At 36.0% G+C, this 21005-nt stretch overlaps 3 protein-coding genes across 3 annotated transcripts; 2 read left to right on the top strand and 1 right to left on the bottom strand.

Moving 5' to 3' along the window:
* Positions 1–2255: 2255 nt before the first annotated feature.
* On the top strand, positions 2256–9154 carry LOC120116982 (protein MOR1-like). Its single transcript, XM_039137345.1, has 14 exons — positions 2256–2667; positions 2773–2878; positions 2984–3107; positions 4036–4115; positions 4203–4380; positions 4475–4539; positions 5250–5332; positions 5428–5513; positions 5641–5754; positions 6330–6449; positions 8126–8228; positions 8485–8622; positions 8954–9019; positions 9103–9154. The coding sequence occupies exons 1-12, from the start codon at positions 2508–2510 to the stop codon at positions 8568–8570; spliced, it is 1305 nt and encodes a 434-aa protein (XP_038993276.1). The 5' UTR covers positions 2256–2507; the 3' UTR covers positions 8571–8622; positions 8954–9019; positions 9103–9154.
* Positions 9155–10563: 1409 nt separating this feature from the next.
* Positions 10564–12817, top strand: LOC120116995 (protein MOR1-like). The gene is made up of 4 exons (XM_039137354.1): positions 10564–10605; positions 10693–10798; positions 12479–12591; positions 12686–12817. Exons 1-4 carry the CDS (start codon positions 10564–10566, stop codon positions 12815–12817), a joined length of 393 nt encoding a protein of 130 aa, XP_038993285.1.
* Positions 12818–15084: 2267 nt separating this feature from the next.
* Positions 15085–16010, bottom strand: LOC120116996. Its single transcript, XM_039137355.1, has 3 exons — positions 15893–16010; positions 15537–15706; positions 15085–15396 (listed from the first exon to the last, which is right to left on the bottom strand). The coding sequence occupies exons 1-3, from the start codon at positions 16008–16010 to the stop codon at positions 15085–15087; spliced, it is 600 nt and encodes a 199-aa protein (XP_038993286.1).
* Between the last annotated feature and the right edge of the window lie 4995 nt (positions 16011–21005).

The following is a 21005-nucleotide window of genomic DNA, read 5'->3' on the forward strand; positions in this document are numbered from 1 at the left end:
TAAGAGGAGCAAGACATGTCAGCATCTTCTTTACGAATATCGGATCAGAAATATATTAAATATATGCATTTTGTTTTATAGAATGTAGTTGGCATGTACTATAAAGATTTGTATAGTATAAGCTCTGATATGTTTTGTAAAACCCATTTATGTCAATTAATGATAAAATATTCATTTTATCGAATAGTGAGTTGGATTTTTATCCACCTGTAAAGGAAAATATTTTGACAAGTCAATATGACACCTAGGGTTCGAATTCGGGTAAGATACGAGTTGAGGGTGTTATATAACTACACTATTCAAATCAAATAAGATCACTTTAATTCATCCTAATATCCAATTTCCTACATACACACTTGAATTCAATAATCATACCAACTTATCAACATGTTCCAAATTCAGTTATAACACTTTGAATTTCTTATTTCAGTTCATGACAAGTCAAATTCAACTTAAAAATCCATTTACACATTCTTTTTCAATAATTCACTTAAAAACTCATTTTACTTAATCTCTCATAACTCATCAATCTTTGAGTTTTAAGTCACCTTAAGCATTATTTAAGCTTATGTATCAGCCAAAGACTAAAACCCAAATTTAAAAATCAAGGAATAACCAACTTACCAAGAACTCACCTTGAAATAGAGCTCACAGGAAGAGAAGAAAATAACCAGGTTCCAGATTCTCTTTTTCCTTTTCTCCCATTTCCACGTGTTTAATATCCTTTATAAAGGGAAGATAAAAATCATTCATTTGAAAAAACCAATTTACCCTCACTTCATTCAATATTTACTAAACTATCATTCACAAAATATTACCAATTAAATCCCTAAATTTTTCATTTTTTCTCAAATTGATCACCAAATTTTAAAAACTTTCATTTCAATCACTAGCCCGATTTTTGGGATGTTACAGAAATAGAGTCTATATGGTGTTGATGTTGATTCGTTTCTATTGGCGAATATGAAAATATATGTAATATCAGTATATCATATTATAAGTTTTTTTTCCTTTCATACTGCATTGCATCACTGTATTTGTATCGAATTTCAGCTTCTTCATGTATATATAGTTGTTTAGATTTAATTACTATGCGCTGATAGTTGACAGAACTAAACCATATAAACTTTTTTAAAACCAATCATTTTAGGTTTGAATGAGTTAGAGTTCATTTTGTTTTAAAATAATGTATTTTTAGATTCATTAATCAAGTTTTTCAAATTGTTAATACAAATTATAATAAATAATTTAATTTATATAAATTTATATTTTAATTTAATAAAAAATTACACATGAATTATCTTATATAATTTACAAAACACTTAATAAAATAAAGATAATATATATAGAATATAGTTTATTAAAATTTTATAAATTAAAATTTTCAATCAAACAAAGAAGTTCAATCAATCAAATATAAATTAAATTATTGTCCTTATATTATAAACATATTATGATATACATTTTGTTCTTATTTCCAGGTAATATAATGTCAAATTTATTATTATAGTTTATTTTGAAAGGTGCTTGAAGAATTTCAGATTATGTCTACGGTATTTGAGGTATTTTTTAATGAAACAAAAGCTATTTTCATATTTTAGAGGTAAAAGGAAAATGAGTTGGATCTTTTTGGATCTAAAGTTCCTCGACGGCGACGGTGAGCAGTGATAAAACTTAATAGTGATAAAAATTGTGGTGAGCGGTAGAGGATTCTGTCCGTATTAATAGATCAAATTTATATTTTATCTAAAATTTAAGGATTAAATTAATATTTTATCTAAATTTCAAGATCAAATTAATATTCTATCTAAAATTTAGGAGATATATTAAAATTTGTATATTTTATTAACATTTCATTTCATCAAACTAACTAGTGTTAACATCTCAATTATATAAAAAAAATATAGGTAGAAAACAAAAATGATAATAATTTAACTTTTGCAAAACCTATGACTAAACTAAGACATACCTAAAACAGAAGGGACAACCTGTGTATTTTACCTAGAATTTAAGGGAAAATAAACCGTGACCGAAAGAGTAATTTTACAGGTTATCGTGTCCGCTCCTTGCACAATGTGGGCCCCACAATTTACACTGCTCAACCAACGTCCATAGTATTATGTATTGTCACGCGTTAATTTTACGCGTAGTTCAAACGGTCCAATAAATAAGTGGAAGCTGTTGAGGTGAAAACGAGGGGAAGGGGTGGAGCGTGGGAAAGTTGAGGTTTTCAAAACGTACAATTCAAAGAACCTCTCCATCGCTTTTCTGTTTTCGGGGAGGATTGATTATGATATATCCTACGCACAGCGTTTAGTCCCGTAATTGAAATTCAAAAACACCAATTTATCATTTGGTTTTGGTGTCTGTCGCCGGCACTCGGCAGAGAAACAAATAGCAAAAAAAGAAAAAGGAAGAAGAAAACACAAACCCTTCACCTCTGATTCTAGATCTGGATAGATCGATTCATTGATAGGAAAAACAATTCAAGAACAAGTAAAAATAAAATGTCGGAAGAAGAAAAACTACTGAAGGAGGCAAAGAAATTGTCATGGGAAGACCGGTTGCTGCACAAGAATTGGAAGGTGAGGAATGAGGCTAACATCGATTTAGCTTCTCTCTGCGATTCCATCACGGATCCGAAGGACCCGAGGCTTCGGGAAATAGGTAAGTTTTTCTTTTTTAAAATTTTTCTTAGATTTTTTTAAATTAACGCCTCAGATCTGGTTTCCTCAATTAATTGGCGGATCTCTGTGATTTTCAAATGTACAGCTCCGTTTTTCAGAAAGACAGTGGCGGATTCGAATGCTCCGGTACAGGAGAAGGCGTTGGATGCTTTGATTGCCTTCTTAAAAGCGGCCGACTCAGATGCCGGAAGGTGATGTCGTTTTAACTTTAAAACTTATTTGGAAAAATATTTTTTTGAATCTTCAGTTTGTGAGGTTGCCTCCGGTTTTTTTACCTCGAGTGTGCTCGATGTTAGGTATGCCAAGGAAGTATGTGATGCCATCGTGGCGAAATGTCTCACGGGCAGGCCTAAGACTGTCGAGAAGGCCCAGGCGGCTTTCATGCTCTGGGTAGAGTTGGAGGCTGTTGATGTTTTTCTGGTATGTCTGATAATTTATTAGAACAATTCTTATTCTTAAGCTATTTATGATCCAAATTAAAGTTTGACTAATGTTGTTGAAGTGGGTAGTAGGGAAAAATGTAAACAGTTTTGAAATAAGAAGACCACTACTTTTATTTAGTAAAAGGGAACTGTTTGCACACATTTGAGTGTGCCCATTCCCTATCCTTCAAAAAAAAGTGTGCCCATTCCCTCTCCCCTTCTTTTACCCCTTCCTTTACTTTGTTACACAGGCTATTATTATTCCATACTTATGTACATTGTTAATCTTATTACATGGGTGTAGGTTTATTAAATAGAATATTAGATATATTTAACTTCTCTATCAATCCATCCATCTATTTCATATATCTGAACAACTTTTATTGTTTATTCCATTTCATTTATGTTGTTTTATATCTCTTACATTCTATAGGTAATTTATAGAAGACAGGAGCTCTAAAGAAATATCTCAAATAAAAAAAAAAGAAAGAATATTGTTTTGGTTTCATTTATGAGAAGGGTTCTTACCTACATTTTGCTTTATCTCATTTTTCTTTAGTTTTTTTAATGGCATTGTCTATCTGGTATATTTTTACTTAGGAGAGGGATTTAAGCTATTTTGTATAGGGATGCTGAGATGGCTCTTTAATTATAGAGCTGTGCCCAATGCTTACTTTTTCCTGTATTGGGGGCCAAATATAGTTACAAGTCATTTTCTTGGTGGAGAAAATGTTTCAGATCTCTTTATTTGGGATCACTAAACTCATTTTTACCTTTCTAAGGCTTTATGCATCTCTTTTTTTTACTGCAATAAGTTTTTCCTTTTATATAGTGAAAATGTGTTCTGATACCAAGTTTTTGAGGCTTTATGCATCTCATTTTTGAGGCTTTATGCATTTCCTTTATGTGTTATGGGGTAACTTTAGGATTCAATGGAGAAGGCCATAAAGAATAAAGTTGCCAAAGCAGTGGTGCCTGCAATTGATGTCATGTTTCAGGCACTAAGGTTTGTGTTCAAGAGCCCCTTGACATGAACTATGAATTAATTCTATTGTTTGCTCCCTACAACTGCTTATGGTCTGTTTGTATTTAGTGAATTTGGAGCCAAAGTTGTCCCACCTAAAAGAATTCTAAAGATGCTTCCTGAACTCTTTGACCATCAAGATCAAAATGTTCGTGCATCCTCCAAAGGGCTCACTCTTGAGCTTTGTCGTTGGATTGGAAAGGATCCTGTAAAGTCAATATTGTTTGAGAAGATGCGTGACACTATGGTAAAATATTTTTAAAATTAGTCTGTTCTAGACATGCCTTTTAATATTTATATTGAAATAAAAAATATATTTTTTTTGGTTCGGTTGCTTGAAGAAAAAAGAGCTTGAGGCTGAGCTTGTGAATGTGACTGGGACAGCTAAGCCATCACGGAAGATAAGGTAAATTCCTTCATCTTTAGCAGTGTAATTATGTACTGTTCTGTTTATGGATATATTTAAAGCTATTCTACGTTAAATCTATGCTTTTATTTAGGTAAGTATTGTGGTTTCATTTCTTTGGGCATGTATTTGAGGACAGCTGTTGGTGTACTATGGTAGGGTAAAAGAATCGAGTACTTTGAAGGAGTTGTGTATTTTTTTCTTTTAAATCTTGAAGTTGATAGAGCAATCTTAACTCTGGTTTCTACATGCTCAAAAGCTTATGACAATCAGAAGGAAGACAACACTTGAAACCCAATTTGATCATTTTGGGTTGTCAATAAGGGTTTAAACCATTAAACGACTTTGGTATAAGTTCAGAGTTCTAAAGATTACTGTCAGGGATTAGTGAAATTATTTTCTTTTATACATTCAAATAACTAATTGAATTATTTATTTGTTGTTTTACATTACTATTCTTTTCAGTCATGAATGTCATGTAAATGTATTAGCAAATTCAATTAAGAGCATATTAGGATGTATTTGTGATGTTTCGTGTCTTCTGTGTGTTAGAGTTGATGATTGCATGTCCCTATTCACTACATCAATTATATTTTCATTTTTCCCTTGGGATTATATGTCTTGACAATTTATGATTTTATACTTCAATTTGCAATGTTTAGGCCAGGTTTGTATTTGTGATATCTTATTCCCTTCATTTTGTTTTTTAGATCTGAGCAAGACAAGGAACCGGAACCTGAAACTGTTTCTGAAGCTGCTGGCACTGGTGCTGTTGAAGAATATGAAGCTGATAGTATGTATTTCATTGTGAATTTTGGATTGTACAATTTTCTTACATTTTGTAATAAAGCTAATCTTGTACTTTTGGTTTGTATATTGTACTGGTAGCTCCTGTGGAAATAGATGAATATGAGCTTGTTGATCCAGTTGATATATTAACTCCTCTGGAGAAGTCTGGATTTTGGGATGGAGTGGTTAGTACTGTTCCCATACTATTTATTTTGAGTAACTGCAACTCTTCCTTTTTATAGTAATTATTTTGAAATTGGGTTTTGAAGCTGCTTACTATCTCTTCCTTTATAAACACCATCTGTCTTGTAGAAAGCTACCAAGTGGTCAGAAAGAAAGGAGGCTGTTGCTGAACTCACAAAGCTTGCATCGACAAAAAAGATAGCTCATGGTGATTTTTCGGAAGTTTGCCGGACTTTGAAGAAGGTTTACAATTTTCTCCTTTGTGATAAAAGGATTGCAGTAGTATCTTGTATTGGGGCAATATAATTTTGTTTCAACCAGAACAGGGATGAAAGTTGTCTTGATGTTCCTACTGCATGAAAGTTATTATATTCACTACCTTCCAATCGAATGCTCTTGTGTCTGCCCCTCTTTTAACATGCAAGCTTGGGTGTTATAATGCATCTTTCACTCGTAGGAGGGTGACATATGTCAACACGAGTCACACTGTTTTTACTACTTACTATATGTGTCCTGTTGCTTTCTCTGTTTGCATCTAAGTGTTTCTTTGATCTTTCTACCTTATTTGGAACCTGAAACCAAGATTCAATTGCGCTTTTCTTGATGACTTGTGTAACTGCTATTTGTGTCCGTTGAGGCATTTTTGAGTACAAGGTTAAGTCGGTAATAATGAATACATAGCATGTGTTATGTTTTTGGTTATTGGATTAGTTTCTGCTTTGTTAGCTTCGCTTGTCATACTGTCCTTTAAGTTTTAACCTTTATGTCTGTTCAGCCTTTGGTATCATGATTTGCCTAAGTTGTCTTTCTGCTTGCAGCTTGTTACAGATGTAAACATTGCTGTTGCAGTTGAATCCATCCAAGCTATTGGGAATCTTGCTCAGGGTTTGCGAACTCATTTTTCTGGTAGTTCGCGCTTTTTGTTGCCGGTTTTACTTGTAAGTGCCATATAACTTACGTAATCATGAAAGCATTTAATTGCATGTTATGTTCGTTTTCCCTTTTGCTAACTGTGCCTTCGTTTATAATTTTTGAACCTTCATTTTTATTTATAATCAAGACTTTTGGTTGTGGAATTATACTTGAGGTAAAACTGAAGTACCATGTTTGTTTGGTTGACATACACCCTTTAATTGAAAAGAATAGTTTTTTTGGAAGCTAAAGTTAATGGTCATCGTTTACCTATTGAAAAATAGAATGCTGAAAACTTAAGTGCATAAAATTGTCTAGAGAACTAATTTTTTTCTTCTTTTTTTTTTTGGTATGAAAGATGATTTTATTGAGATCTTACATTGACAAATTGAGATGGAAAGACTAAATAGTTTAAAATAATGAATATAAGATTAATGTAGTTAATTGATGAAAATAACCCAATAAATTAGGGAGGTTTAATTACTTTAACATTTTCATTAATGAAAATATTTTAATTAATAATCGCGGAAACAATAACCAACATTACATAAATACTTTTGTACAGTTTTCAATTGTTTGTCACAATGCTCCTTAGTCCTCTGCCATTTCTTTCACATTGGTTTGGTTGGAGCCTTGTTGTGAACGTTACCTTGCTATTAGCTTGTTATAACTTATTGGGTATATTATTTTTGCCATGTAAGAAGTAAAGTGATGCGACTTGCGAGTAATGATGTTTTGATATAATAGTTAAGCTCTCTCTATGTTTCACATTCTCTCTTTACTTTCCCTTGAGTGGTATTAACCTACATTATTAAGTATTGGGCTTTCTGGTGTTCTTATATTCAAGTTAAGCTCTTCCACCTCTTGTTAATGTCTCTAGGTTTGATGCTTAGTATCAGTGCCCAGGTGTGTTGTCTTTGTACCTAATCCCATGTGAGGTTGTCTATTGGTTGGATCTTGTTGATATATATGTACGGGGTAGTGTTAACTATTGTTGTTATATGAAAAATATTAAGTCTTCCTCGTATTCATAGTTTGTTTTAGAATGCTTTATAATGTATTGATATGTTGTTCTTGCTGCCAAACAATTTGAGATTGTCATGTGTAGGCCCTTGTTGAATTACACTTGAGTAGAGTTAAGTGGTTTTATCTCACATCTATTAAGTATTGTTTTCCTTTTTTTTGTTGAGCTACTCTTGTTGGGGTGTGTTAATCGGTGTTATCTCTCATCTATTGAGTTTTGCGTTTCTTCTGATCTTATATTGAAGATGGGCCTGTGCATCTATTGTCAATTGGTTCTAGCTTAGATGCTTAACATGTATCAAGTTGTTATCAAGAAAAGGTTTCTGTTGTTTTTAGGATCACGCTTCTCTGGACCTAACCTGGGAAATCAGGCTCTAATTAAATTTGTTTTTATGTTTTCTTCTCCACTTACCGTCCCCCAAAAAGAAATATTAATAAAAAATCCCTCAGCATGGCTTTTGTATCTTTTTTTTGAGTTTCTTTGTCTCCCATCTTTTGTAACCAAGTTGCTGCTTTATGTAAAAGTTCGTACAGTTAAAGGTCCACAAAGTTCTCAAATTTACTAGTACTAGCCTGATATATAGATATTTAAGTCAAATTCTTTTTATCATTTATATTGGTGGAATAGGTACTTAAAATAAAGTAATGGCTTGTGTATGGACCATTTCTTCTCCTATAGGAAAAATTGAAAGAGAAAAAACCTTCCTTGACTGAGGCACTCACACAAACTCTTCAAGCAATGCACAAATCTGGGTGCTTAAGTCTGGCTGACATTGTTGAAGGCAAGTTTCTTATTTTAATCAGTAATTTTGCAAGTTGTCTTTATTGGGTAAACTAGTTTTTACTCTTTCTTACTTGCAATTAAACTACTTTCTGATTCGTTTTTTAATTTTATTTTGTGTTTGTTCCACTCTCGTGTAGCAGTTTTTTTTCTTTCTATTTACATCTGGTTATTTCTTTCAAAATCTAAGCTGGTTAGCAAACTGTTGTTCTGTGCTAGCTGTCAGTGTTAATATTTTTCAATGTGGTTTATTGCAGATGTTAAAATTGCAACTAAAAAACAAAGTTCCACTTGTTCGTTCATTAACTTTGTATTGGGTGACATTCTGTATCGAAACAAGTAACAAAGCTGTTGTTCTGAAGGTGCATAAGGATTATGTCCCAATCTGTATGGAGGTCAGTGCTCCTTTTATAATGCTAATTCCAAGTTAGAATATTTTAGGCCCGACTATTTTCAACTATCTTTGCTTGATGTCAGTCTGACTGTCCATGCTGCGTCCCTCCCCTTCCACACTAGTTGAAAATGGAAACCTTGAAATATGTAATCAAGGATAAAGGGAAAATTTTGAGAACATTTTGAATTGAATTCTGATATGTTGATGTACAGATTTAGAGTTATTAATTTTTAAATTTACGTATTCATCTCATTTACAAGTATGCTCTTATTAGCCTTTTCATTGGTTAATTATTGTTCTAACCGTTAGAATACTTTTCATTTGAATTGTAGTGTCTTAATGATGGGACCCCAGATGTCAGAGATGCAGCCTTTTCGGCGCTGACAGCTGTAGCTAAGGTAATATTTTCACTTATTATGGTATCATCTCTTTAATCCCCCAAGATTTATCCCTATATAAAGCTTCCCGTGCTTCCTCTTAGTCTGTCGGTATGAGGCCATTAGAGAGGTCATTGGAAAAACTTGACGATGTTAGAAAAAAGAAGCTTTCTGAAATGATTGTTGGATCTGGTTCTGTATCTGGTGCTACAAGTTCAGGTGTATTTTCTATGCTAACCATTGCAATTAATTTTGGATCAATTAGAACCCTTTTTGACTGGTTTAGTGTTTTTGTTTCTTACCATTATTATGATATTCCAGCTGCTGTAAAAAACTCGATGGGTGGTGTGTGTCTTCTACAGAGGTGAGTGCCCTGTTAAACCTAATGTTTTTTCCCGTTATGTTCTTCTGGTGGTTTGGATCAATTTTTTCCTTTCTATCCGACTAAATGATACATTCTTCCTTACATTATGTGGATCTGTAACCTTAGCAAGTAACAATTATGGTAGAAGCTATGAAAGAACCTAATTGGGCTTAGTAAATAGCAAAGATGTTAATCCTTGAATTGTATGCTGATCAAATATATATTCAAAAGCAAAATGAAGTTGTTGAGTTTGACACACGTGAAAAAGCAGTCTTTTGATTTTTTATGATTACACATGCATGATTGGAAGCTTAAAAACATCATTTTTTTTATTATGATTGCACATGGTAAACTTTGCAAAACGCCACTTTGAATGTACTGATGATGATATTTCTATACAAGTTCTTCATTTATTACAGTTCATACAAGGCATAACCATCTTTCCTTAAATCTTCATCGGTAAATTCGGTTTTATCATTCTACAAACAATGCCAAGTAAGTTAATTGCTATGAGAATGAACATCTTAATGTTAGTATAGACAAGTCAACCATATATTGAGAATGATCACCTTGTTGTTAGTATTTGGTAAGTTGATCTTATATGAAAATACACCATCGGGATTAAGATGCCGTTTTTTGTGTTTTATCATTTTTAATAGGATTGGTGATTATGATATTTGTTGACACTTCATTTCAGACAATTTTTATTGAACTTTTTAAATATTTTATTTTGTCTGTTGTCTTTTGTATCATGTTTAGAGAAGCACAAACTTATGAATTAGCTACTCCATGTAGGCTTCTGAAGGTTCATTTGTTAGGAAATCAGCTGCTAGCATGCTTAGTGGGAAGAAGCCTGTCTCTGCTGCTGTAAGATTTTATTTTTTCATTTTTATTAGAGAGCATTTTCATATAAATAATATCATCCAACCGTGAATGTTATTGAAGTATGTAATATTCCATAGCATCAAGGTTCTCTTATAAAAGTAGAGTCGTAGACTTAATTCCATGCAATAAAAGATTGAGATCTTATTTCTGTTTCTTTGCCAATAAGTTTCTTCTTATTTGGTAATCATTTTTTGTTTTTTTAACTCGTTTTTCTGAAGTCATGCTGATTGAAAACTTTAACTGTCTTTCAGCCTGCCAACAAGAAAGGGGCTTTAGTTAAGTCAGGTAACAATAAAAGGTAGATGGAGCTGGACGGATGGAAACAGAAAAATTGAGTGAAAAGCCTGAGGACATTGAGGTAAACTTATATGTTAAAGTTTCTTTATTGCTATTACTTTAATAGCTTGAAATGTCTTATTTTCTTTGATTTGTCTAATAATTACAGCCAGCAGAAATGAGTCTTGAAGAGATTGAAAGCAGATTAGGTTCCCTCATACAAGAAGATGTTATTTCTCAATTGAAGAGTGCTGTATGGAAAGAGCGTCTTGAAGGTTGGTTACTTTTTTGTAAGTTGCAAATTCATGTAGTCATGTAAAGTATATTTTACTTTGTATTGATAAATAGGGACCGTAGTAAAGGTTATATGGATTGGTAACTTTCAAATTCATGTAGTCATGCATAACATATATCTATACCTATGTATATGTATAAAAAATGCATATACATTTAGATCAATATATCATATGCTTACATGCATCAATAGATACATGTGTATAACAATTCAATATATGCAACTTTTTACAATTTGTTTTCATAAGCAAAAATTGAAAGTATGCTCCTATATTTTATTGTTAGAAGAGGTGTTGAACTAAATTAATTCAAGCAGCTAATGTCTTTTTTTCTTTGCCTTTAAATTATGCGTTGTTAGGCAGCCAACCTAAACTAATTGGCTATTTGTTGAGGGACTCAATTTGAATATAGACCATGAGAATCAAGACTTGGGATGTAGGATAATACCACTTTAACACTGCCCTTCCTAATAATTAGATGCGGGTAACATATCTTATTGTGTTTTTTCCTATTTTATTTACCATTAACTTGTTAGATCTTTCTTTCTTTTTTGTTCTTTATTTTATGGTTTGGTTATTTTTCTTTAAACAAGAGAAGAGAAATAATCCACTTTCCTTTTTAGATGAGACTCCTAATCTCATCCACAGAAACTATGTATTTTTTTGCCTTCAATTATGTCTTGTTATTGGCAGCCAACCTAAACTAATTGGCTATAGGTTGAGGGACTCAACTTGAATATAAGACCATGAGAATCAAGACTTGAGATGTAGGATAATACCACTTTAACTCTGCCACTAATGTGTGGGTCCCTATTAATTAGATGCGAGGTAACATATCATATCTTTTCTTGAGCTTTAATTTTCTTGATAGAGTTTCCTTAATTCTTTGAAATTCTTTAAAGTTGGCTCTTTGTAGTCAATTAGGATGCTAATCAATTAGTTAGATAATGTAATCGAAAAAAAGTTCTTTTATTTTTGTGTTTATTAATCATTCATAGCTAGAGTTTCTAATATTAGTTTCTTAGTACTAATATGGATGTATTATCCTCTACTTATTTCTTTTAACTTGGATGATATTGTTGCTTTATTAAATGAGAGTGTAGTACAAGTTATAAATGTTTTTTTTTACATTTTTATGGTATTTAACTTTAACTTGGATGATATTGTTGCTTTATTAAATGAGAGTGTCATACAAGTTATAAATGTTTTTTTTTACATTTTTATGGTATTTAACTTTTAGCGTTTATCTTCACATACGAGTTTATCTGTGTTCTTAACTTGATTACAACTTTATCACGCTTTTATTTTTTTGGTGATTATTCGATGTAGAAGATGCTTAACATATTTTCGTGTTAGGTAACAATTTTTGTATGCCAAGTACTAAAGTAATATTCAATAGATATTAGATAATCATTATTCTAAGTTTATTTGAAATAATGGTTTACATGTTACTGGCACGCTTAGTTGCATTTAATTTATATGTATGCACCTGCTACTTTTTAGTTCTCTGCTTAGGGTTCTATCACGAGTTCTGTTCATAGTGTTATCTCTGTCTAAAACTTTGTTCTCTTTTTTGTTAGAAATAGCGAGATGTTTTTGCCAGTTTAGATTATTTGATCACTTGAATTTTCTAATTGGGTACCCAAACCTCTCTGTTTGCAGCCATATCCTCACTGAAACAACAGGTTGAAGGTCTCCAGGACCTTGATCGCTCAGTGGAGATTTTGATTTATTTGCTTTGCACTCTTCCTGGTTGGAATGAGAAAAATGTTCAGGTATACGTTTTTTGTAGCTTGTGTTCTTTAGCCCATACCCTATCCACTTTTCACTTAGTATTGGGTGTCAAGACTTTTAAATTGAATGGTGCAGGTTCAACAACAAGTTATTGAAGTTATCACTTATCTAGCCTCCAGTGCTACGAAGTTTCCAAAGAAATGTGTTGTTCTTTGCCTTCTTGGTAAGTACAAGTTTTACTCGCATTTTCCAATAACATGCTTTTAGAGTTGGTTATGATTGTCTTCATATACAAGAGGATATGGAGACCTTCAACCTGTTGTTTAGGATACTCGCTCCATTGTAAGTATTAATTAGGCTCCGTTGTAAGTTTTAGTTGGGCTCTGTTGTAGTCCAGTTGGTTAGGATACTCGGCTCTCACCCGAGACCCGGATTCAAGTCCTAACAACGAAATTTTTAATTCATTTGCCAAAAAGTCGTGGGAGAGAGTAAGAGAGAGCGATAGTGAAGTCAAAAAATCAATTTTCCTTCGGTGAGGTATGTACAACGTTCGTGGATAATCTGAGCCGGAAAGTGTCAAGGAGTGCGTTAAGGAAGCTCTTTCAATATCATGGTCGGTTATCAGAATCTTCATCCCGAGAGTTTTAGAAAAACCAAAATACAAAGCCTCTACTTTTGCCTTTGTTCAGTTTGCTAATGAGAAGAGTGATAAATGCTATCGCGAAAGTTAACGGATCGTTGATTGATGGGAGGAAAGTATTAGTGGGGTGGCGAAGTACCAGAAACCTCGAAGAGGTACAGCCACATCAGGTGTAATTCAGTCAGAAAAGAAACAGTTAGATGAAAATTAAAAGGGGAAAACAGGGTTGGAAATGAGAATGGGGAATTTATGGGGGAGACATTCCCGAAAGAGACGGATTGGATGAAGTGCTCATTGACGGGGTCATATAGGTCTGTTGAGTTGGAACTAGTTCAGAAGGCTTTGCACAGTGATGGTATTGATGTGAAGTTGGTAAGCTGGGGTTATGCATAGAACTCATGTATTATCACTTTCAGTCGACCGAAGCATTATCGAAGGACATGGAATAGCAAGAAAGAGGAATTGTCCGTCTGGTTTGATTGGGTGGCACCTCTTCTAGATGAAAACGAAATTCTAATGGCGTACTGTTTGGTTGAACTGTATGGAGTTCCTTATTATGTTGGCAAGAGTCTTTCTTATAGAGGTTAGCTGAAAGATGGGATCGTTGGTATGTATATTGGAGTCAACAAAGAACAGCGTAGACATGTCAGTAACATGGTTGATGGTTAGAGTGGCAAGTCCTTTCGATGTTCTTAAGACTATCATGAGAGGGTCATATAGAAGATTTAAAGTCAGAATTAGACTGGGTTCGGTTTTTCAGAAGCCGAGTTATATTCGGGAGAAAGAATCAGATGGGGTTGCAGAGGATCAATGGATTGAGGAATCGTAGAAGGACCAAGATGATAGGAGGCTGACGGTGCTGGATGAGGGAGACAGAGAGTCGAATTATGAGTCCTGAAACAAGGTAGCCTCGTGGCTTGCAGATGGAAGGAGTATCTTGGAATATCAGGGGCCAAGGGAGAAAAGAGCAGTGAGGAGTATGATTTTAAGGAGGAAGCTAGTTGATGTGTTTCTGCAGGGGACAAAATTGGGATCTGTGAATCAGGCGTTACTAAGGAAATTGGGTGGAAGAAAATTAGAAGGTTTGGTATCGTCCCCTTCAGAAGGGGCAGCAGGAGGTTTAGTTAGTTAGTCTTTGGGATGAAAATTGGTTTGAGATGGAGCAACAATTTATTTTTAGATGGTTCATTCCAGTGAATCTTAAGGATAATGAAGAGGAATGTTGTTTTGTTAATGTGTATGGTCCTACAGTTGAATCAGAAAAGGAGAGCTTTTTTGAGGAACTTCTAAGTTTCTTAGAACATATGAATTGTTCTTTATGTGTGGTTTATGTGGGGGATTTTAACTCATATTTGTCCTCGGGGGAGAAGCAAGGGAAATAACAGAATATACATTTAATGAGACTATTAGGAGATTTTTTTTTTGATAGGAATTACAGGCCTCATTAAAAACCTCCTTCTTGATTAATGGATCTTTTGGGAAAGTTCCTTAATCAGATGAGGGAGGAAAAGAGTGCCTTAGGATTTTATTGATCAATGGCACAGAACATAAAATACAACCAGAAGACAAACCAACAAAACCATAAAATTTACAGAACACTTAAACAAAACCCCCTATACGACCAGACCTCTCATAAACAATAGCAAAACTATCACAGTTCCACAACCTCAATAAAACAAGACCCTACTGAAAACCCTCTAAGGAAATTATAAATATTCATCCAATTCCCTGTTTAGCTAAAGTGTCAACCTCACAATTGTTGCTCCTCGGAATAAGTTTTACAATGATCTCCCTCTCCAAGATTAGGGAAGCAATTTTTTGAACCAACGACCTAAGAAACCGAGGAGATGATGTCGACAGCAAAATCCAATCCACCACTGACTTACAATTACTCTCAATAATTAACCTTTCTTTCATCGCCCATTCCGACGAGAGAGAAGTCAATGCCTTTCTCAATGGCTTTCAGCTCGGCGAGTGGAGGAGGACCTGGACCAACAGCGTGCGAGAAAGACCCAAGAATTTTCCTTTCCGAGTATCTTAAAATGCCCCCAATTCCCCCCAGCAGCCCATCCCCACTAACTGCCCCATCAACGTTAACTTTAAAAAAATGAAGTGGAGGAGGAAGCCATCCCTGATCCTTCATCCTTTTAGGTTCCCTAGTCTGATGCTTGTCAGCAAGTGTAGGGTCCCTAACAAGAGAGTCAACCTGAATGATAACGTTCGGGTACTTAGCTAGGAACCATTTAACCAATCTAAATCTTCATATGAAGAAAAGAGAAGGTCTATCTAGTTTCCAATCATCAAAACCACCGAGTTTCTAGCCTTCCATAATGACCATATAACTACCCCCGGTATAAAGCTCCATATTATTGACTTTGGCCTTAAGTCCGACCATGAAGACAACAAAGAAACTGGATCTTTAGGCAAAACTGACGAGACTCCCCATAACCTCCAGAAACTGCTCCATAGGTCCATGCAACCAGACACGATATGAACAAATGTTGAACTGTTTCCTCCTGTTTCGCACAAAACGGACAAGAGACCTCCTCCAAAGTAACACCTCTTCTTATCAACTCCGTTCTAACTGCCAGTCTTTGATGAGAAACCTGCCAGAGAAAAGTTTCAACCCTAGCGGAGCCAAACCTGACCAAACGAACCTTTTCCAACTGAGGCTACCCCCTGAGTTGGAAGAAAGGGTCAACCTGCAAGCTTTAGCGGTGAACATCCATCTCCCTTCCCCGACCACGCCAGAAAATCATCCACCGAATCAGACAGACCAACATTCTCCAGTAATGACATCAATCGGATCCAGTAATCCATCTCTCAATCATAGAGACTTCTTCTCGTTTGAATGTTCCAAATCCATTTATTACTCATGAGACTGCCAAACTCTGAAACTTTTCCCCACTTGTTAGAAAGAGCATAAATCCTTGGAAATTGATTCTTTAAGGAATCCTCATTTAGCCACACATCATGCTAGAATACAATCGATTTTCCATTGCCTATTTGAATCTTCGAATGAGATCTCAAACCATTTCCAATTGCGTCCTCTGCCAAGTAGTTTTTTTGTAATACCCTTCCATATCCAAGAATCCGAAGGAGAGACTACCTTGTTGAGGTCTAAAGACAAGAATACTCACATTATGTTTACTGCAAATCATGTTCTTCCAAAGTGTCTTTTTCATTTGCGAACTTCCATACCCATTTACCTAGCAGCACTCTGTTAGCGAAATTCAAATACAGGATTCCCAAACCTCCCTCCTCCAAGGGTTGGCAACCCTTTTCCAGTTCACCCAGTCAATTAGGCATTTTGAAGACCCTTCCCCCCACAAAAGTTTGCCATAATAGAATTCAACTTCCTATAAACCTTACTCGGAATTCTGAAAATAGAGAGGAAGAAAATTGGCAAGGAGGATAAGACTGATTTAATCAACACTAATCTGCCCGCCATAGATAGTGTTGAAGCTTTCCATCCGGATATTTTTTGTTGAAACTTTGCATGACTGGCTCCCAAAGAGCCTCTGAGTTTCTTTTTGCACCTAATGGTAAACCTAAATACACTGTTGGAAGAACCCCAACGGCACAACCAGTCTACTTAGCCCATTCGTTTAATACCTCGTCATCCACATTAATTCCATGCAAATTACTCTTCGAAAAATTCAAATGGAGTCCAGTCATTATGCTAAGATCCTCAAGACTCTCTTAATATAAGAATGTAGGTAGATGAGTCTCGGAAAACAAAATCAGATCGTCAACAACTGTAAATGAGTTAGACTAAGGGAATCCGATCTTCCAAAAGCAAACCCTGAATAAGTCCCACATCCGCCGCTTTCATTAACATACGGTTTAACAGTTCCCCCACTAAATTAAACAAGAGAGGGGACAAACTACATCCTTGTCTCAACCCTTTGCCCATCGAGAACTCCTCTGTAGGAGAGCCATTCACTAATACCGATGTAGACGCCGTTGACAGGCAACATTTTATCCAGGAAACCCATCTCTCCCCAAAGCCCATGACTCTCAATAATCTAAAGATATGGCCATTCAACCGAGCCATACGCCCTCTGAAAATCAGCTTTGAAAACCACCCCTTTCAGCCCGTGCTTCCTCCAACAGTCTATACCTTCGTTTGCAATAAAAGCACAATCTAGAAGTTGTCTCGGAATAAATGCAAATTGTGAAGGGCTCACAATATCCTGAATCACTGAAACTAGTCTCCTCGCTAAAACTTTGGAGATGATTTTATAGAGAATGCCAACTAGACTTATAGGTCTATAATCTTCAATGCATTCTGGATTATTTTTCTTTGGGATCAGAGAAATGAATGCATGATCGACTCCATGGTCCCATTTTCTCCCATAATAAAATCCTCCATAAACTTCATAAGTTGCCCCTTATGGTTGGCCAGAATTTCTTGTAAAAAACCCATCGTGAAACCATCAGGGCCTGGAGCTTTCGAGCTGTCCGAAGAGAAAATAGCCTCCCTTACTTCCTCTGAAAACATAACCTCCAAGCCAGTCCTTTGCTCTCCTCCAATTTATCAAAATTTAGATTCAAATTCTCCACCTCTAAAAAATCTTTGGAATTATATGCTTTCTTGAAGAATTGGGAGACAAAGCTTTAATCGACTCAGGATCTGTCATCACCTCCCCGTCCACTTTCAATGCCGAAATAGTGTTGAATCTGTTTCTGTTTACAGCACAAAGGTGGAAGAACCTAGTGTTTCTGTCACCATCTTTGATCCATTTCTCTCTCGACAATTGAAACCAAATACTTTCTTCAATTCTGTGCATTTACCAGAGCTCTTTTCTGGATGAAAGGAGCTGTTCCCAGTCCAAAGTAGAAAGCCCACTGCCTTGCGCCTTAATTTCCAAGTCGTTTATTTTGCTCTCCAACCCTATAATAGCTTCAGATATCCCCTGTTTACTTCTGATTGGCCATTCCTTGATACATTTTTAGTTCCTTGTAGTAAGCTATATATTCCATTCCCCTCTAGCATTGACCCGATCTGACATTACATTTTGAACCATATCTACGAAACCATCTTCCTCCATCATATAGTTAAAAAACCGAAAGGGTTTAGGTCCCCAGTTATTCCCATCTTGTGCCAATAGAATCGGGTTGCGATCAGAAAGAGATCTAGGGAGCAATTTCTGAATCGACTTGGGGAAGCAACTTAAGAAGCTACTGCTCAATAAGAAACGATCAAGCCTTACCCAAGTAGTGATTTCTCTATTACTACCCCAAGTGAAAATGCCGCCTACCAAAGGGAGATCTATTAAATTCGATTGTTGCAGAAAATTCCTTAGCAGACCCATTGAATGCCAATTTTGAGAGGCACCAATCTTCTCCTCTTGTTCGAGATAAGCATTAAAATCTCCCTCAATGCAAACTGGCAGATCAACCGAGAGAACATAACTCAACAGCTGCCTGAAAAACTTCTCCTTTTCTTCCTCGACAGAAGGACCGTACACATTAATGAAAACACACTCCACTTTAGACACCTTGAACTTCCCTGTTAACACCTGAAATCTGCTGTGATTAGACACCTCGTTAACCTCATAAGCATTTTCATTCCACAAACACATCAATCCACCAGCAGACCCATCCGCTGGCTGGAAACTTGCACCCTTCAACAGCTTTCCTCCTAACTTCCTATTAAGACCCTTCTGGCTTTTACTCAGTTTTGTCTCCTGTAAAAGCAATACGATCGGTTTCATCTTATTTACAAGTCTCGACACTCTTATTTTTTCATTTCTTCCTAAGCCCCTAACATTCCACGAAATAAAATTGCACTCCGTCATAAACACTTCAAACCCAAACCTTCAAGAAACTGGCTCACTAACCAGTTTCATTGACCACCCCTCCTCCTTCCTCCATCTTTCTAATTTTATCCATAAAAGCCTCGCTCCCTTCCTTGAAAGAAATGCCTAAACTCTGATATACTTCCCAAGTATTCAATGCATCCTCAAGAGCATTAGAAAGGAACTAGAGTAGACTGTAGATACTTCTGCATTGGAGAACAACTGATTGGAGAACAACTGCTACTAATGTGGCCCATGGACGTGTTCTGAACTTGGGCAGAATCAGTGAAAACCTTGTCCTTACCCCTATCCCCTGAAGCTGAAGAAAATTGCTTAAAATTATGAAGTACCAGCCTATTCTGAATGTGCTTATGACTATTTTCTGCACATAGCCAAACTCTTCTTGTTTTCGACCTTCTGTACACCCTCACAAAACGTCCACAACCCCCCAAGCCATCAGAGGTCATAATACTTGACAAGCCTTTGGATACCTGATATCCCAATCTCCATCTCCTGCAACTCTTCACCATTGGATTGCTAATAACCTTCTTAGATTTATTTCCTTTGTCCCCTTATCCATATCCTCAAATCCTTGATGATTTCATTCGCCTCCTTCACCATGGTTTCACTATTTTCCTCATATGTTTCAGAAAGAGTTCGATCCTGAAAATTGCTTACATTATCCACAAGACGACACTGGGCTGAAGAAACATGCCCAACCTGCTCAGGCCCAACCTCCTCAGATCTACCCATTTTAGAATTAATCCACAGTCTTTTGACACCTTTATCTTGCCCCGAGGTGCCACCTTCCACGCTGAACACCCTTTTCCTCTCTCAGAAGGAACTTCTGACACTTTCTGCTTACTTTTAGCCTCACCTAGTACTGACCCCACGACACCATGGACAGTCCCTATAATATCATTGACTTCCACGTTAAAATTCAAATTACCATCAATCAGCGTGTCATCCCCTTGAGAAGCGTGCGACATCGACTGAAAATTCAACTGTCCTTGCCGATTTTCTCTATCGGTCCCTTTGTTCCCTTCCGATTGAGTTTCTTCCCCCGGGACGACTTGTCCTTCCACAGAACCAGCTTCTTCCACCCCATCTTCAAGCTCAGGAAAGAACTCATCACAACCTTCCACTTTAATCTTAATAATAAAGGATGTGCCATATGTATTAATGATTTCCTGGGACGGAATATCAAACGGGCTTTCTACTCTTAACAGCATATGAGCTACCCTGCAGTCCACTCTTTGAGCAGTTTGATCCTGAATCTTTACTAACTTGCCCCATCTCGCTGCCAAAGAAAAGAATGAAACTGACCAGCAATTTAGAGGAACACCCATCAAGGATACTGCACAGAAAGATAAAGGAACACCCTTCTCCTCCATGACAGGCTCCAGCCTTTCAAACCAAAAGGACAATGCCTCCCATTTGTCCTCCACCGCTGCGATTTTCTCTTCCACCGACTGAAAGACAATCAGACAGCATTTTTCGCAAAACCCCATCTTACCACCTTGACATTAAAGCCCTCCGTCCTTAAACCTCTTTGCACAAGCTCCACTTCGAAAATCTGCTTACATATACCACTTAGAGATGATCTTAACCAAGTTCTTTCTTCCGTTGGAATATGCACTTCCAAAGACTTCTTAACCCCTTAGTATCTCCACCGCTATTCCTCTGATGACCCTCCATACTATCTCTTCCCACTACCGAATCCTTATAAGATCTTCCATCATGAAATTTACTAAGCAACTCCTCCTCCTTGCCTCAGCATGGCCTATCGACCTCTTCCCACGCGGCTCCACTTCTCTGTCCGCTCCAGACCCCGCTCCAGAAACTAGCTCTCCGCCCCTCGGATAGCTTCTCCTCTGGTATTTTGCAATCGACACCATATTTTCCGTCCATCTACCACAACGTTATTCATCCTATCCTTGCATTGAACAGATCCTCCTTACTAGCAAAATGCACAAAGGCGAATGTATAATCCTTGTACTTTGGCCTCCTA

Source organism: Hibiscus syriacus, unplaced genomic scaffold, assembly GCF_006381635.1.
Source record: "Hibiscus syriacus cultivar Baekdansim isolate YM2019G1 unplaced genomic scaffold, ASM638163v2 tig00110317_pilon, whole genome shotgun sequence".
NCBI lineage: Eukaryota > Viridiplantae > Streptophyta > Magnoliopsida > Malvales > Malvaceae > Hibiscus > Hibiscus syriacus.

Coding starts and splice junctions, on each gene's coding strand:
- LOC120116982 (XM_039137345.1), top strand. CDS start 2,508: ATGTCGGAAGAAGAAAAACTACTGAAGGAGGCAAAGAAATTGTCATGG. Junction 4,381..4,474: donor AGAAGATGCGTGACACTATG/GTAAAATATTTT, acceptor GGTTGCTTGAAG/AAAAAAGAGCTTGAGGCTGA. Junction 6,450..8,125: donor TTTTGTTGCCGGTTTTACTT/GTAAGTGCCATA, acceptor CTTCTCCTATAG/GAAAAATTGAAAGAGAAAAA.
- LOC120116995 (XM_039137354.1), top strand. CDS start 10,564: ATGGAAACAGAAAAATTGAGTGAAAAGCCTGAGGACATTGAG. Junction 10,606..10,692: donor AAAAGCCTGAGGACATTGAG/GTAAACTTATAT, acceptor TAATAATTACAG/CCAGCAGAAATGAGTCTTGA. Junction 12,592..12,685: donor GGAATGAGAAAAATGTTCAG/GTATACGTTTTT, acceptor TGAATGGTGCAG/GTTCAACAACAAGTTATTGA.
- LOC120116996 (XM_039137355.1), bottom strand. CDS start 16,010: ATGGATTACTGGATCCGATTGATGTCATTACTGGAGAATGTTGGTCTG. Junction 15,707..15,892: donor TTCACCGCTAAAGCTTGCAG/GTTGACCCTTTC, acceptor TGTGCGAAACAG/GAGGAAACAGTTCAACATTT. Junction 15,397..15,536: donor TATGGAGCTTTATACCGGGG/GTAGTTATATGG, acceptor GTTATCATTCAG/GTTGACTCTCTTGTTAGGGA.